Source organism: Diadema antillarum, unplaced genomic scaffold (genome assembly GCF_040938485.1).
Source record: "Diadema antillarum isolate AM-2024a unplaced genomic scaffold, OU_Dant_1.0 scf00000034, whole genome shotgun sequence".
In the NCBI taxonomy this organism is placed as follows: Eukaryota; Metazoa; Echinodermata; class Echinoidea; order Diadematoida; family Diadematidae; genus Diadema; species Diadema antillarum.
Window position 1 is genome coordinate 27,949 of NW_027270923.1, and position 17,597 is coordinate 45,545.

Here is a 17,597-nt window from a genome sequence, read left to right on the forward strand (position 1 = left end):
TCATTGAAATAATAGAAAACTTGGGCTTTAGGATAATGATTGCATATATCAATTTCATATCGTTGGTTCATATGGTAAGGAACACAGGACTAAAGATTTCTGAAATTAAACATTTTAGTGCTACAAGCAATGCAATCCATGTTAAAGACGATGAATTGCGATTATCTTAAAAATTGCCAACCACTCTATACCCCCCCCCCCCCCCCCCCCCCACCCAGGGGTGCTCTGCTTGTCCCTCGTCAACATTTCACGACTGGTTTGGGGGAAAGCAGGTCGACCACGTGACCGATGACATGGAAATGTGACGTCACACAATGGACTGCGAACCCAAGGGATCTTCCGTCCCGCAATGTCCTCGAGGTGAGACGCGATGCATGCGTCTCCCATGCGCGTTTTCATTCCACTTGCGTGAACCACGACTCTTATGAAATGAGAAAAGTAATATATAAATATGAAAAGTTTGGGCCCAGGCATGCTGAGGAGCCGGAACATTGGTATCTCCAATCACTGGCAGCATGCATACTCACACACAAAAATACACACTGCTGTTGTCTCTGTCTCTCTTTTCTCTCCTTTCTCTCGCAGAATTCTTGTGACCATTTTTGTTCTCTTTTTCTTCTTTTTGTTTTATGGAAGCTCTTTGAGTGAATAACATCTACACTGTTGCTGATGATTATCATCACTGTTTCCCATCTTAAAAAAACAAAAAACAAACAAACAAACAAACAAAAAATAATCACACCAGATTTAACGAGAGATCAAACTCCCAAGCACACCTGCCAGCACGTTGACCAACTAATCGGAGAGCAGAAGGCAGAGTATGGGGCGTGATCCACTGAACTGCCCGATTACCGCCAGTGGCTTTGGGAGCCGAAATCCCACACACTTTCCTGGATGTTACCAAGTTTATAACCCAGTAGATGGTTGTTATTTTCTTTTTTTAAGAGTATTAATTTTGCTCGAAGGAGTGATTTTAATGGCTATGTGTAATTACGTACAAAAAGTCGTGCAAGAATGTGGAGACCTACTTTACATTCATTATGTATTTATGACATTAGAAAGAACAGTTTACAAGAAGGAAGATTTCATTGCTGGTCACGAGGTAAATATACACTGAAGTGTATTAATGCACTTTTGAAGTGCACAGCGCCGCTTTCTTATACAGTCTTGGAACAAAAGAATGATGGAGCATGGGGGAGAAAAGACATTTGATTTCAGGGTCAATTTCCAAAGCATACCTACAGAGTTGTCTAAATTTCCTTCATATACGTCAAACAACCAGACGAGGTTGACTCCTTCTGACTTTATCATCCTCACCTTCGACAAAACACAAAGCAACAACAACAACAAAAAATATTCTTTCCTTCACAACTAGTCACTATTATATTTCCCACTGTTCCCATTCCCAGCGAAACACGCACGCATGCGCACAAGGATGTAGTTTGGCATAACTACAATGCACATGAAGATGATGTTGCCATGACTACAACCATCATTGTCCGTCATCACATGGCAAGCTCACATTGCCCCTGAGAGCACGCGAGAGCATAATTCCCATCTCCCTGTACCAAATGTACCAACCTACACACGCCTGAGAAACACAGCAATATTTCCCATCTCTCTACATTGTATGTCTCCAACACTGTACACGTATAACGTACTATTACTCCTTTCCCTTAATTCCAATGAAAGGATCACAACGGTACGAAGTGCAAATGACGAGGCTTGGTGACGAAGTGCTATGAATTACTATTTTCTTTCATTTTCTCGCTTTCCTCCGCCTTTTCTTCCTGACCGTACGCGGGATTTTGATGCATAGAACTGGCCGCTTTGTAGATGGGGTTGATGGTCTGTGAAAGCAATTGGAAAATAGAGATGCGAGAGTTCATGAATGAGGGCATGTCTGCGAGATTTTGGCACATAAGATACTGATGAAGTTACCTCTTCATGAAGCACTAAACTCGATTCTCGATGTGAACGATTTTTTTTTCTGGTCACTGCAGAAATGAGCTCAGAAAATCCGACATGACGAGGGCATGCATTCTCCTGTTATCCTCTCTTCTCTTTTCTCTTTCTCTACATCCTACATCATTATTTATCATCACTTTCTTCCCCTTATCTCCTCCTCTTCACCTTCCTCTCTTCTTCCCATCCTGTTTCAATCTTTTTATTTTCCTCCTTCGTTGTTTACATGATTTCAACCTCTCTTCACGATGGCGAACAGGAATTTCAAAGCAAACACGTTCAATTCAAACAAAGCTAAAAGTGAATCGAAGTTTAGCAGGTGAGATCTATGTGGGAGACTGGAGGACGTGAACAACAAAAACAATCAATCAAACAAAAAAAAAACAGTGGGTTGTAGACCTTGCAGTCTTTGATGATATTGATGGATAAATACCATAGCTACGACAAGTTTTGAGAAAATAATGATTCATAATTACAGGGGGGATCCAGGAATTCCGGAGGGGAGGCGCCTTTGCAAAATGAAAGGGGGTGCACGTAGGCCCCCCCCCCCACTTTTTTCTTCTTATTTCTATTGTTTTAACTAAAAATAAAGAGGGGGCGCGCACACGGTGTGTACCCCTCTGAATTCGCAACTGTAATTAGCATCATCACCATCACCATCATCATCAACACCGTAACTATTCTTAACGCACTGAGCATAAATTTGGGGCCTATCAATAACTCTTCCATACTTCCAATGCTTAACATGACAACACTGTGATTATGAGATGTAATTCAAGTTTGTAAGTTAGAGGTCCGAGACAAAAGACGATAGGAACAATGACGAGGCAGAGGTACGAGAGAAGTACACAGGAAGGCAAGGTATACAGTAGGAATGGGTAGAGCAAGGGGGAAGGGGAGGGGATGAGTGGGGTAACTCACCGAGCTAAACTGGGCGTTCTTTTTGTCGCGTTCCCACTCCTCGTACTCCTTGCGATCTAAGTACGTGATGTAGCACTTGTAGATGATAATGAAGAGAATACCTATGAGGACGATCGCAACGGCCAGCCCGACGGCGACCCACCGCGCGTCTACTCGGTACGGTACCACCAGGGGGCACACTGCGTGTAAAAAGGGCAAGTGAGCAATAACAATGAGTGGATTACATTGCATTTTACAATATCTTGATATCCAAAGTAGAATCCTCGGTATAAGCACAATACTTCATTACAAGCCTGCCGTCATAATCTATTTACTCTACGATTGGTCTATTGCCACTTCCCATCCATGCCTATACATTTGGGCATAGGGGGGCATTTATTGGGATTGAATTTGAAGATGTACCCGCCAATTAAGATTTGCACTAAAATGTCTTACCCAAGAGCCCTAACCCTCATCCTGTGTATCACGGTGCGAGGTCGGAAAGAAAATGACAGTCACCGTTAGACTGATGCGATTTAAATAAGTGTATCAGCAGCGGAAAGCGGTCGAGAGAAAAAAAGCCTGACCGTTATCAATGTTGAACCACCGGGTGTGGAAGAACATAACATCACTCAATGGCAAAACCACTGGAAAAAGAGTTCAGAGCAGGGATACAATTCTGCATCATTGTGATTGACTGTACGTCTGAAGGCCTTATAACCTTCTAAATCGTGTCCGTTATATCACATTTTATCATGAAACAATTATTCATTTATCATCTTGTCTTGACAAGAGAAAAGGAACAAAGTTTAAAAAAAAATACGAAAATAATCCGTTCTAAGATACTCATTCACAGTTGTGCACACCTACTCGGAATTAATGATATGTCAAGTATCTAATAAAACTGATCAAGGAATGTACAATCATAAAGGTGTGTAGTGATAATACTCCGTCAGAGCATGAGAATAATACAAACCTTCTTCTTCCAGCACGTATAAAGTGGGCACATCGGCAGTGCCATTGGCGAAGTAGGGTACAAAGACAATAGAGCAGTTATCCGTGTGTGGCACTGAGCAGTTATACTCGTAAGACACTGTGGAAGGTAATGGGATAGAATCCAAGGAGAATTTGAAACCATCAGCATCCAAAACGACACAACTTGCTCCTATTTCTTAGACGAAGAGTAAAACGCAGTAATAATCACGCACATCAAGAATTCTTGGGCTACAAATTTATCAAACTTTAAAGGAGCCATAGATTTCGAGTAGTAGGAGGGTCTGTGACCATGTATTTTTTTTTTTGGGGGGGGGGGGGGGTGGGGGTGCTCTATGGGCCTGCTACTCAGCCACATACCGTCTAGATACTTTAAGCACTTGTGACAAAATTGTTGTCCCTCTTTCTCTTTGGGCAAACCTGACATGCATTCAAAAATCCAGCCTTCCTTTCTACGTTTGCATATTTTGTTTAATATGAAATTATTTTTCATCACTCAGAAGATGTGTTCCTAACTATCTTAATTGAAATATTCTGAGATTTTGATATATTTTTACTTTTTTGCATAAAACATTCATTATTGTGGTAAATGGACTTTTATTATTTCTTCCCTGTACAGCTGGTAAGATTTGTGTCTGCAAAATAAACTAATCATGCTTTTATCTCCACGACATGAACAGCAGAAAACATCTTAAAACATACTTTGATTATGTGCTGTTTTAAGGTGTGATTATGCGTAATCCACGTACCCGCACGAAAAGAACGCATTTTTATCATACCCTATAGGCAGGGGATTTTCTATATAGGTTGCAAAATATCATTTTTTTTTACTACAGTATAATACTCTCGTCAAATTTTAATTTCTTTTCCATGAGTGTAAAATATCTACTCTGTAACAGACCAGACAGGAGCATAATCTGAAAATTCTCGGTGCTGCCCTCTGTTGTTTACATCCAGATTATGCCACCATGATTGATGTACTCGTCTCATAATGTCATATGATGTAATATTACACGATATCTTATCACGTAAAATCAGGTCACATACAAGTATAAGATTGACACGTTGAGCTTAGTCTTGTCTCCAGCCACTCAAACTCACCATCCGGAAATGACTTCACAATGATAACCTCTGCAACGCACATACTGCATTGCTGCTCGGTCAGTGGCCCCGTGTTAAAGGCTTTGCACTGCACACACTCCTGGTAGACCTCACACTGTCCCGAACATGTCTGAAAAATGGAAGAATACACCACAAAAAATAATGACAAGATACATAAAACTATTCTACTGGCCACGAGTTTGTTTGTCAATTGAAGTAACATACATTGGAAGTTAAAGATGGCCCTTCCCTTTTGCATTCCTTCCCAAATGGCACAGAACATGATATATTCCACCAGAATGACAAGACTACTGTAAATCTATAACATTTCTGTGATATTTGAAGGTTGTTAGCCGTTAAAATTCAAATAATGCACCAAACGCTCACCGTAACGTATTCTGTGTACTAGGCACAGCTGCATACATTAATCCTCCTGTGGTTGTAATATGATACTTATACTTCGAACAACAGATATGCATGTTAAAGCTGTCAGAAAAGAAGAATTCACTAGCTTCTCTTACTTTGTTATCAATGGCAAATAGCAACACACCACTTACATGAACTACATGTACAACTAAGTGCATCACACAGGTCTGTAAAACTAGACTAGTATTTAGATTTGTAATTTTTGCGTAGTACGCAAAAATTATTCAAATCTTAACGGTCAATTTAACTAAACAAATAAAGACCCTCTTGAGTTCAAAATTTACAGGAGGTTTCCAAATAGTGTTTTCTTCAATACCTAAGTGTTCTCACCAATTTTTCAAAAATTTGCATGCAAAAGGGATTGGCTGTCTTTAACACCAACATGTGAGAGTATTTGAAAATCGGGCAGATCTGTTAATGAACTTCCAACTTCACATCTTTTGACGAAAAAAAAAAAGATACTTGCCACAATTACAAAAAAAAAAAATAAATAAATAAATAGCTCCTTTTTATTTTCTCGAAACCAGTGTTTCGAAATATCACTTGTCCATTATGGTAAGTCATTGCCTTTGACTTTGGTAATTAAAAGGATGTTATCCCAAAGACAGATGTGGATAAGGTGAATGTAGAAATACGAGTAGTAGACTGTAGTGAAGTTTCAGGAAAATCAGACTGTTCACTGAAAAAAAAAATACACCTTTTAACAATTTCCCTTGCACAGGTGTGTCCGACCAGTATTGTTGCTCAAGCCACGTATACTATAATTTGGTTGACTGCCCCCTGACCGAAACTCCAACCCCTAAGTTGTAAACGGGGGATTCTCCCGCCTGGACCACTTAGCAAACTGGAGACTGAATGTGCGAACATTCGCACATGTTCGAACATTCTACCATATCATAATTATATGACAAAGCTACTCTAGGCGGCAGAAAGCTAATTTCTAAGCAGCAGAAAATACGTCTTAACTCTCTGCGTGCAAAATTGATTTCCTATCCATAGATATATGTGTGAAATTTAGGCACATTTGACTCAGGAGGCACACAACGGGAGAGAGGGAGATTTTGCGAAAACAGCGCCACCAAAGTTTCGAGTCTCTGCCTGGAATGAATCAGTAGACTGGTTTAGCTACTCACGGCGCAGTCAAAACAGGTGGCGCCCTTGAAAGGCGAGTCCGCCTCGCATCTGCAGGATCCGCAGTCACACGTCCCGTGGGCGTTGCAGATTAGCTGGGGATAGACGAGGAGAGAGGAGAACAATATTGATAAAGGGGTGGTTTAGTTTCGGGTGAGATGGGACTTCAGGTTTACAACGTTTTTTGATGATGATGATTTTTTTTTTTTTAAAGATAATGAGAAACCTATTATGAAATAAGAGAAAGTACATGTATGTGATTCTAAAGGGAATTCTAAGTTTATTTGTTGAAAATTGGTTTGGAAATAGCTGACATATCAAAAAAAAGCCCAACTTTTATTACGATCGCTTTGTTTTTATTACTTTGTTTTTGAATATCCCAGCCAGTTCAAACCGATTTTCATCAAATAAACCTTAGACTCCACTTAGAATTGTATGCTCTTAAACATTTCAGAAAGTGGTTTCCGATTATCTCGCCTATAGTCAAAGGCTAAATTCTCATCTCAACCAATACTATATCATCCCTTTAAGGGAGAGACATGTAAGGTCAGCAAGACAATTTGATAGACGGTATTATTCTTTTTGAAATAATTTCGTATCAATTCAGCCATTCTGGCATTGTTTCATGCTAGGAAAATGCTGAATAAATTATATCATTTGATTTAAAAAAATAGTTGAAGATTCACTGGAGAAACATTGGGGAAATTTTTATAACGTATAGTGCGAGCAATCATGCTATCATAAACAAAAGGTTTTAGGTATACTATAAAACGAACTGATCAATGGAATTATTCTTTTATCTATCCATCTATCTCTCTACGGTACCATCTATCTATCTACCTATCTATCTATCTATCTATCTATCTATCTATCTATCTGTCTATCTATCTGTCTACCTATCCTTTCTTTCTTTCTATATATCGATCTATCTATATATCCATCTAATATATCTATCCATCAATTCATCGCGATCTATCTATCCATCCATCCATCCATCCATCTATCTGTTCATCTATTTAATTTATCTATCTATTCATCCATCCATCTATGGAATTGCCGACTCATGACCACACACAAATTCAACTTTACTGAGCGTGGCTCAATTTTACCGGAGACACAGGTAATGCTGTGATATGGAATAATGTAGATGCAGTTTGTAGAGTTGGAAACTTATAGTAAAAGTAGTCGATGAAAAAACTCTCACACAGCAAATCACCCAATCGGATCGAAGAAGTATTAATATCCGGGTTTTTTTTTTAATAAACCTACGCACGCATCGAAACACAGGAGTGATGATTATGACCTTACCCCGTTTGGTGCTCTGCATGGCTCTTGTGACCTGAGACAGTTGCACGAGTCGCCTGTGTAGCTGGACGTGCACACACACTTGCTTTGTTGGGTCGCCATGTCGCACTCACATCGTCCTCGTGCAGGGCCTGATTATGTCAGTTAAGTAAAGTAAACTCTGCATTTTAAGTATATTCCGGTGAATTAGTGATCAAACACTCAAAACACCGGCTGATATCTGCAATAATCTTCAGAACTGATGGAGACACATTGCCCGCAAAGAAGAAGAAAAAAACAACAACATAGAAATTTGTACTATAAAGTGATTGTGTTTAATGAAGTGTTCGACTTACAAGTGATTTTCCACATCATTTTTCCTATATTTTTGTACTTACTAATTTGGGCAGGTCAAATTTGTGTTCGGGCAAGTGTTCTGTCCACAATTTGAAAACTTGCTTGCCCGAACAGGCAAGTGGTAAAAAAAAAATTAAAAAATAAAAGAACAATTATGTAGCACCCTGCAACTATAGGCAAAATGCTGGGAAAATAGCCAGATGTCACCTTCTATGCTACGTTCATTGTGAAGCCAACAACAATTCTTTTAGGGACAGGGGTACTAATAATAATCTAAAAATATGTCAGTAACAAGTCCAAGGAATGTGAGTTTTTCTTTAAAAGGGAACAAAGAAGTTTTGGGGAATTCTCTTTAATAATATCTTTGTTTCATATCTGCATATGAATACTTACCTAGGTAATTGTATCCATCCATTTTTTTTTTCTGGAAGCACGTATAACGTAAAACGATTCCACACTTTCACCTTTTCTCTTTCCCATAATAATCTTTTCACTGTCCAATCTTTATTTCAATTTACTTCTAACAGATGATAATCACGTCTTTAATATCTCTAGAGAGAGAGAGAGAGAGAGAGAGAGAAAGAGAGAGAGAAAAAAAAATTGGCAGATATGAGCTTGAGAAGAAGTAGACGCACTGTGTCCAAGAATGTATTCCTCTTGCCTGCATTTATATGTTTGCTTGAATCCATCTTCTGAACTCCGTATTTTTATATCATAAAAGTGCGCGTGATTGTAATTTTTATACAAACACGAAAAATATATTCATCCCTACTTATACAGTCCTTGCGCTAAGCTCGAACTCCAACAACTTTCCGACATGTACCATTCAATAGCATTTATATTATCAAGAAATGATGATCCACAACAACAAAACAAATCAAAGCAACTCTGGCAACAACTAACTACAACTTCGACAGCACCATCAACAGCAACACTCTCAACAGCAATTTCAACAATCTCAACAACAATAAAAACAAAAACAAAAACAACAAAAACAACAACAGTAGTAGTAGTAATATGCTATACAGCCCCTTTTTGTTTAAATTGATTACTGTGTGGAAATGAAGGGGGAGAGAAACATATTGATAAACAGCTGACCAACTTACCGATTGCTTATCGCAGACACACTCGCCGCAAACACATTCCCCGCGTCCGGAGCAGATCAGGTTGGACGTTGGTCTGCAATGCACATAAATAAATGAATACATCAATAGTAAGCAAATAATCAACGTTGGTGAAGGTGATGGGACAAACTATCACTTCCGAGGCGATCTGGATGTAGCTATCTTTCCGAAGCGCAGCTGAGGAAAGATAGCGTACACATTCAGATCGCCGAGGAAGTGATAGTTTGTCTCATTGCCTGAAACTAAAAGTTTATTATTTGCTTTATATTCCACATCTAGGGTCCTAGAAATTCCCATTTTATTCCACATCTGAAACCGTTTTAGCTGTCTTTAGGTATCCATAGGGCTTAGGCTACGTGTGCGCGTAGATGACAAAACAATGAATTTGCTGCGCGCACCGCGCGGCACCGAAGTGAAAGTGCGTTGCACTGTGTACTATCAAGTGACCTAGGTCACATGATAGTCCACAGTGCAACGTAGTTTTATTTCGCGCGTACTCATCTTGCATTAGGACTGTGTGGACTGTGTGGAGATCAGCGAAACAAAAGGGACTATCAACATAGAGTGTAACGAACTTTTCTTCTCAGGTGATGTGATGGGCAAAACTACGCTTCATCACGTTATCAGCTCTGGACCAATCCTATTGCAACATTCTTAGTATGTGGAATATAATAGAAATTATAATGATTCTAATATTACTACTACTGTACTACTGCTACAACAACAACAACAACTACTACTACTACTACTTACACTACTGCTACTACTAATGCTATTACTACTACTACTACTACTACTACTGGTACTACTGGTACTACTATACTTCGTACTACTGTCGTGACTGTTTCTACTGCACTACTGCTACTACTACTACTATTTACTACTACGACTACTACATGTACTACTATTACAGCCAAATCTACCACCACTCAAAACTCACATTTTTCACAAGGCATTCGATTGCTAACTGTCTTGGAGGAGTCTGCACCATTGAATGTTTCTATAACAGGTATATGGCGCCATACAAATTCTGTGGATCATCATCATCACTACTACCAATCATAACAATGATGATGATAAAACGCCACAAGAATAGAATTGTCAGATATTATAACATCCTACATTTCAGTGTCTATCTTATAGCGAAAATATACTGATATCACGCATTTCATTACATTTTCCTGTTCTTATATCTCAACATGAAATTTCGGCAATTTATGACCGCGTCCTCAATTGTTTTCACCGTAGAACGGAGCTGCCGCTCGATAATGCGCTCATAGTATGTCATAGCTGCGCGTGCTCACTTCTGGATGTGCGCACGCGGTTCAAACGGTCAGTGAAGTTCTACCATTCGACAATAATACTATGCCTATCCTTTTCTCTTCTATTTTCTCCCCACGACGTGCCCTTTCTTTGATGCCGTTCGTTCAGTGACTATTGTTAGTTACCCGGGGCGAAACACGAGGTTGGTATCTTTTTGAGATTGCCTTTAAAGAATGACTCTGTTTTTTTTCCCCTTTGTTTTCTATAAGTATACATGATGTATGTTTTGCCCATTTTCGGCTTTTTTTTCATCTTCTCTTTCAAGCTACATTCTTATTTGACGACAGTCTTCTGCATGCACACTTCCAATACATGTGGCATAATTCAGTCAGATTATGTGATTCACTTTATCTCGAGTGGTTACCAATTGACGTGTTCTCTTATTCTTCTCTTTAATCTGTACATGTATATCTCAGTTTTGTTCGGATGTACACACTGTATGTTTTATTGTCTTGAAAACAAAAAGAAATGACTGTACTATTTCATTTGTAATATATATTCAATGAAGAAAATACCCAATAAATTAATGTGAATTGAAAGTAAGGAGGCATGTTCACATGCATAATTTGTTATCCTGTTACACACGTTTGGACATCAATTGTGTGTTCTATGCCAGCCACTTTTGGCTCTGAACCCTGGTTCAGCGGAAACTCTAGCAAGCAAGGAACCTCTAGTATCTAGGGAAGACACTTAATCGACTAAGCCAGATTGCCAGCTCTTTTATGGTTAACGAAGAAGATTGGTCAAGAAAACAGGGGAATACAAAATGATACTTACGCCATGCAGGCAGCCCTATCGTCCCCAACCGTGGCTGTCTCCCCGCTGCACTGACAGAAATCGCCGTAGCGGCCCGGGTTGCAGGCGCACTGGCCACAGGCGAATGTCCCGTTTCCATTACACCTGGGACTATTCAGGACCTTGAAAGAAACAATACAGGGGAATTCTAGTGGGTGTTGAAAGCATGGTCTACAAGTGAGGAAATTCAGTATCCGGAATGTATCTCTCTCAACAACAGGCAAATACCGGTAAAGAAATACAATGGGCAAACTGATTTGGTATAACAATTTCAAAACTTTACCAACTTAATGATAACGATAATAACATTATGAAAAAGCACTGTGTACAGCAGTTTGAAAAACGAATGAGCCGACGAACACAGAAATAAACAAATTGAGAAGCAGATAAGAGTTAGAATTAGATCCCATATTGTCTCATCTCAGTGAAAGTAGAAGAAAACGTTTGTCTGTTCATTTATGTTGCTGCTGGCGCTTTTGGGGTATTGTATTTGGGGTACATTATTATTTGGCAATATTAATTGAAAGAGGCAATTATACTTGACCGTCTATATATTGGATAAGAACATTTTTGTTTGTTTGTATGTTTATCTGTTTGTCTGTTTGTTTGTTCTTTTTCTACCCATCTCACAGCCGGGGGGGGGGAATCCCCCTCCCCCCCCCCCCCCCCACACACACACACACACATTTTAGGGTTAAAACATGTCAAGGTGAAATGTGAAACTCCAGACTGTGGCAAAATGAAAATAAATTACGAACAATTGTCATTTCCTCTCACAATGCATTCATGTCCAGAATGCCATACATGAGCTCTGGATGACTGTAATTACCCTTCAATGCCGCGATGTAAGGCATGCTACAACAAAGAAATACAACCATGTACATATACCTAATAAAATAATGTCCTCATAAGTCGTATGAAATGTGCATCATTAGACTTGAGGGTATTCTGGAAAGTATAAAAAAGTAATTAACCAATAATCTATTTGTATGCACAGGCAACGGCATTCTAAGGTGTTGGTCAGAAGAGCGATTTACTGAGACAGGTAATGCCGAGATACCCCCATGGCGGAGTGCCGATGACTTACCCCTTCAAGCTCGCAGTCGCAGTCGCAGTCGATTTCGACATTGACCGTCATCGCCTCGCTGAAACCAACCGGACTCACGGTAAAGCTACAAGAGGGAAGAAAAAAGATATATAAGTCAAAAAAGATAGATAAGTGAAAAAAATACACGAAACCTAAACCAATAAGCAAACCCGTCGAGTCGGAACAGAATCGTGCAAAGTCTCGGTCAAGTTTGGTAAACGATAATCCATCTGACAAACTAAAAATGAACGATTGATTGATGGGTGGATGAATGGATAGATGGATGGCTGGATGGCTGGATGGATAGATGAGTGGATGGAAGGATTGATTGAGTGGGCATTTTACCAGGGGATAGTGAGAACCCACTTCATGTTTTTCCTATCTAATTCCTCGAAAGAATGGCAAGAATGCTTAGTCAAACAGCACAAGGCAGCTTCTTAACAAGTTGTGTTACACCACAAAAGTTCATTCGAATATTGGCTATATTTTTTTACCTTGATCGGTTACAGTTGCGGGGTTGGTGAACATTTTGTAACCGTGGGTGATCAACAATTCGGAGAAGTGATCAAAATGAGTAATCCTCAAACACTTTCCAGTTGGATTAATATTACAATTACCTCGTCGAGCCGCCTGGTACGCAGCTCTCGGCTGTCACGTCGATCGAGAAAGACACGGTGTCGCCGATGGTCAGGCCATCGCATATCATCGAGTTCGGTGTCGACACCCCGTTCAGGCAGTTTGAGGTGAACTCGAGCAGCAGTTCGTCGCCGACGTCGACGTTGAGTTCTACGACGGATGTAATTTTCTGAGAAGAGAGAAATCAATAAATTCTATCATTTGAAAAAAAAAAAAAAAAAAAAGAAATCAATACACCAAGGCACGGCATGATGTGAGCTGCTACCTCTATCCAAACTTCAATTTGACTTACTTTACTTCCCTTTCAGACTTTAATATACGGGTGCACCCTTAATAGAGACTGCCTGTTACGTTTAAACAACTTTGGATGCCCTACATATTATACTACTGCAAAATCAACCTAAAATTTGATTGTGTGTTCTCTACTCATTTTTAGATGAGAACAATAAGTCCAAGGATTGTGGCAGACCCAGCATTGTGTTCCAACTCCCCTGGGAATCAAAGCGGGCAATTTCTATGCAAAGGAGGAAAATAAAGTGATAAGTCCAAGGGTTCGAGTTTCGCTCCAACTTGAGTTACCCCTTGGGTGTCAAAGCGAATCATCACTACAACTACTATACTGGATCTGAAGAAAACCATGCCTGAAAATAACACCCAACAAAAGTCGGGTGTTGAATATGAAACACCGAGCTGGTGTTTAATTTCCAGTTCTCTATTTTGTGGTGTTAAATTAACACCTCCTAATGTCACTTCAAAATATGAAACTTGTTTTCAATATAGGTAATTAGTTTTTTTTTTCAAATGATAGAATTGGTTTCTCGAAGCAACATAGTTACACAGAGGATGGATGAAATACAAAATTATTACTTCAACACAAAGCCATTTCTTTGGTACAAACAATTTAAACACTTATCTGTGTTTTCATGGTTTTTTTTTCAAATATTTAAATAACTCCTTACTAATTAGTTACTGTTCTTCTTGTTGATTTTGAACTTCAACAAGAGGAACAAGAACCTTCCGATAAAGTACTTGATTTTTTTTTTTTAAGTTGTGAACACATCTACACAACAGTAATACCTGTTGGTGTGGTCTCCTACTGACACTTAAGCGGGTGTTATACCACTGACATTAACATCAGCAATATCAAATCAACGCAATGTAGTGTCATTGTTGAATTAACACCAACACAGTGTCAAAACTAACGGAGTGATCATCAGCTATCCAGTGCCAAATTAACACCACGAAGTGCCAGGTAAACACTTTTCAACACTATCATAACAGACTTTCTACACCTGTTGGTGTGGTCCTCTATTGACACTTGACTGGTGTTAGATTGAACACCAAATGTGTTAAATCTAACACCCATCTGTACAATTTGAATGAGTTTGTGTCCTCTGCCCCAATAAGGATGATCCCTACCACCTTTGGCTATGGGGATGGTACAGTATTGGTTGAGATGAGGATTCACCTTTAAACTTTTTGCGAGATACTTAGAAACCACTTTATCAAATGTTAAAGAACATACAATTCTATCATTTCAAAGAACATACAATTTTATCAGGAATTCAATGTTTGCCTGACGAAAATAGGACTTGATATGGCTGAGATGTCCAAAAACCAAGTAAAACAAAGCTATCCTAATAAAAGGTACGTCCCATCCTTTATTAGGATCGCTTTCTTTTCAATATCACAGCGATTTCAAAACCACTTTTATTCAGTTCTTCTCTTTGAATTAAATGCTCTTTCATGTTTCGTAAGAGGTTTTTCATTATCTAAACTAGAAATGTCGCTATGGCGACTGGTATGCCTCCGCCATAATGCATGATTCTCCTAATAGGTCTAGATAGTATATGTGGACAATGTGTGATTACATTTTCACAAAATTGGCAAAATATTAAAATGACAAGTTTGTCACAAATGTGTTGAATGTTCACCTTCCATGACCTAGGTTTAATTGGATGAATAGGAGAGCATGTATTTGGGATTTAAGGACTTTAACTTGACTTTGACCCATTCATGCGTTTATGCATTGAGTAATTTTCAAGGTATGGAGAAAAAGTGCAATTTTTGTATTGAATAGTAAATTGTTACCATTTTCATCTGGACTTTAACCCCCAAATTCATAAGATAATCACTGTCAGGCAGAACATGCATAAATATGTAGTACGTTTCAAGATAACTTGAGCCACTTCCGAGATATGGAGAAAAAAAATTAGTTCAGCACTTTCACTTGATCTTTGACTTTTTGACCTTTGAGGCAAAAACAAAAGAAAAGAAAAAATTTCCAGAGAATCTCTATTAGGTTATACATGCATACACCAAGTGTAAAAAAAATAATAATCCTGCTGGCATTGCATAAACATGAGGGAAATACATGTAGTAATATTTTGAAGTGTTGTCCTTGACCGTTGACCCCTGACCTTTGACCCCATGAACCCTAAATTCTCTAGATAATCACTGCCAATCAATACATGTATATATACTATGTTCCATGAAGATACCTTGAACAATTTCCAAGGTTCAGAGAAAAAAGGTGAAGTTTTAATATTTTTACTTGACCTTTTGACGTTTGACCTCATGACCCAAACTTTCACCAGAGAATCTTAATTGAGTAATACATGTATACACTAAGTTTCAAGAAAATATCTTCAGGCATTGCATAGATATGGTGGAAATAGTAAAATTTTATATATTTGACCTTGACCTTTTGACCTTTGACCTAGAGCATGTGCACCCAAAAGTTGATAGGCACAACTTCACCCCCTTATACACATACATGCCAAGTTTCATTAGGATACCTCAAAAGGTTTTGATAGTTACCCTGTCCACAAATTTCATTACGGACGGACGGAAGGACGGGCGGACGGAAGGACTGACGGACGGACGGACAACCCGAAAACATAATGCCTCCGGCACCACTTCGTGGCGGAGGCATAAAAACAACACACATAAAAAACATCGGAAACCTGAAGCCCCATTGCAACCGAAACTATACCATCTCTTTCTGAAGACCCGCCCTTTGATTTTAAAGTACAAGATAAAAAAACATATTCTTTTCAAGCGTACAAATATTGCATGACGGACAACACACACACACACAAAGAGAAAACTGTTGCCTCAGGTATTCTACAAAACTGCTTATACAGTGCTAGAGAAGCGTGTCGAGGTTGAAGTTTTGTCTGCTCACATTATACAGACGCTCAATCCAAAAGAGGATGTTGCTGGAGTCAGCAGCTAGTTGACCAATCTGGGACCCCTGAATATGCGGCAGAAGACTCTGAAGAAAGAAAGTAAACAAAGAAACGATAAAAAGGAGACATAATGAGGAACATATGAAGAGTTTGTTCGCAAAAACCGATAAGTCCATATTTGCCAAATGGAGATATTTGCGAATAAAGGTCAAGAAAAATAAAGAGAATAATAAGAAAATTTTGGCTTCTTTTGACCATAACTTCAAAAATGTACCTTTATATGTAGTGACCAATATATCAATTAAAAGGTATTATTTTGTACTTTATGACAGAGACCGTACTTCAAAATCTTCAAAAATGGACTTATCGGTTTTTGCGAACAAACTCTTCATATCGACACTTAGCGAGATACACGACTATGGTCGTCCCCATATACTATCCATTATCATAAATGTGTACCAAAATGTACTTAACAAGGAGAAAGTTTTGTCACATATACTCTAGCCAAAAGATGCCTCCATTCGCTTTCTGAATCTTAGGTTAACAACCCCCGACAGAGATCCACTTAACAATAACAATAGGAAGCAAACAAAGAATGGAAAAAAGGAGACATTTTTATGACGAACTTATCGACACTATAGCGAGATACACGTCTGTGGTCGTCCCTGTATACCATCCATTACCAAAATGTCTACCAAAGCGTACTTATGTACAGCGTAACAAGGAGGGAGATTTGTCACATATATACTCAAAAGATGCCTCAATTTGTTTTCCGAATCTAAGGTTAACAACCCCCGAGTGAGATCCACTTAACAATAATATTGGCTGCATGCATGTAATATGAGGCTGGACAAGTTCTAAGATTGCTAAAGAGAATCTTTGTTTTGAGGTTGCGCGTAAAACTTGAGTGTATTCCGAAACTGACCATTTAGATATTTATGTGAAACTGAAAGACACTTCACTTCGCTCAAAATATCATTCGAGTGATCCTTACAAATATCAAATTATTCGATATCCCACTCCGTCAACTCTTCATCTGCCATAATATTCTATCATCGCGTCGTCATCAGAAATATCCCGGCCACAGATGTTGAACAAAGTAACAAGCTTTGTGCATTCGCATTCATGAAAAAAGGGGATGAATTATACTTGGAGACTGCTACAGCAAAATTCCAGAACATCCAACCGCTAAATGTTTTTTTTTCTACCTGCCCGCTTTTCATGTTATTAATTCCACACACACACTGTCTAAACCTGAATGAGCGAAAACGAGGACATGACAAT

The 17,597-nt window shown here is 38.9% G+C and overlaps 1 protein-coding gene across 1 annotated transcript in view; it reads right to left on the reverse strand.

Annotated features, from left to right (window-relative positions):
• Positions 1 to 467: 467 nt before the first annotated feature.
• The window catches only part of LOC139743381 (integrin beta-3-like), a 44,064-nt gene continuing 26,934 nt past the window's right edge, over positions 468 to 17,597 (reverse strand). The window contains exons 12-21 of the mRNA XM_071653868.1: positions 16,310 to 16,399; positions 13,104 to 13,291; positions 12,487 to 12,571; positions 11,382 to 11,521; positions 9,264 to 9,336; positions 6,519 to 6,611; positions 4,960 to 5,089; positions 3,842 to 3,958; positions 2,887 to 3,065; positions 468 to 1,850 (exon numbers count right to left, since the gene is read on the reverse strand). Of these exons, the coding sequence (XP_071509969.1) occupies positions 1,740 to 1,850; positions 2,887 to 3,065; positions 3,842 to 3,958; positions 4,960 to 5,089; positions 6,519 to 6,611; positions 9,264 to 9,336; positions 11,382 to 11,521; positions 12,487 to 12,571; positions 13,104 to 13,291; positions 16,310 to 16,399 (1,206 nt within the window). The 3' untranslated portion in view covers positions 468 to 1,739. The remainder of the gene's footprint in view (positions 1,851 to 2,886; positions 3,066 to 3,841; positions 3,959 to 4,959; positions 5,090 to 6,518; positions 6,612 to 9,263; positions 9,337 to 11,381; positions 11,522 to 12,486; positions 12,572 to 13,103; positions 13,292 to 16,309; positions 16,400 to 17,597) is intronic.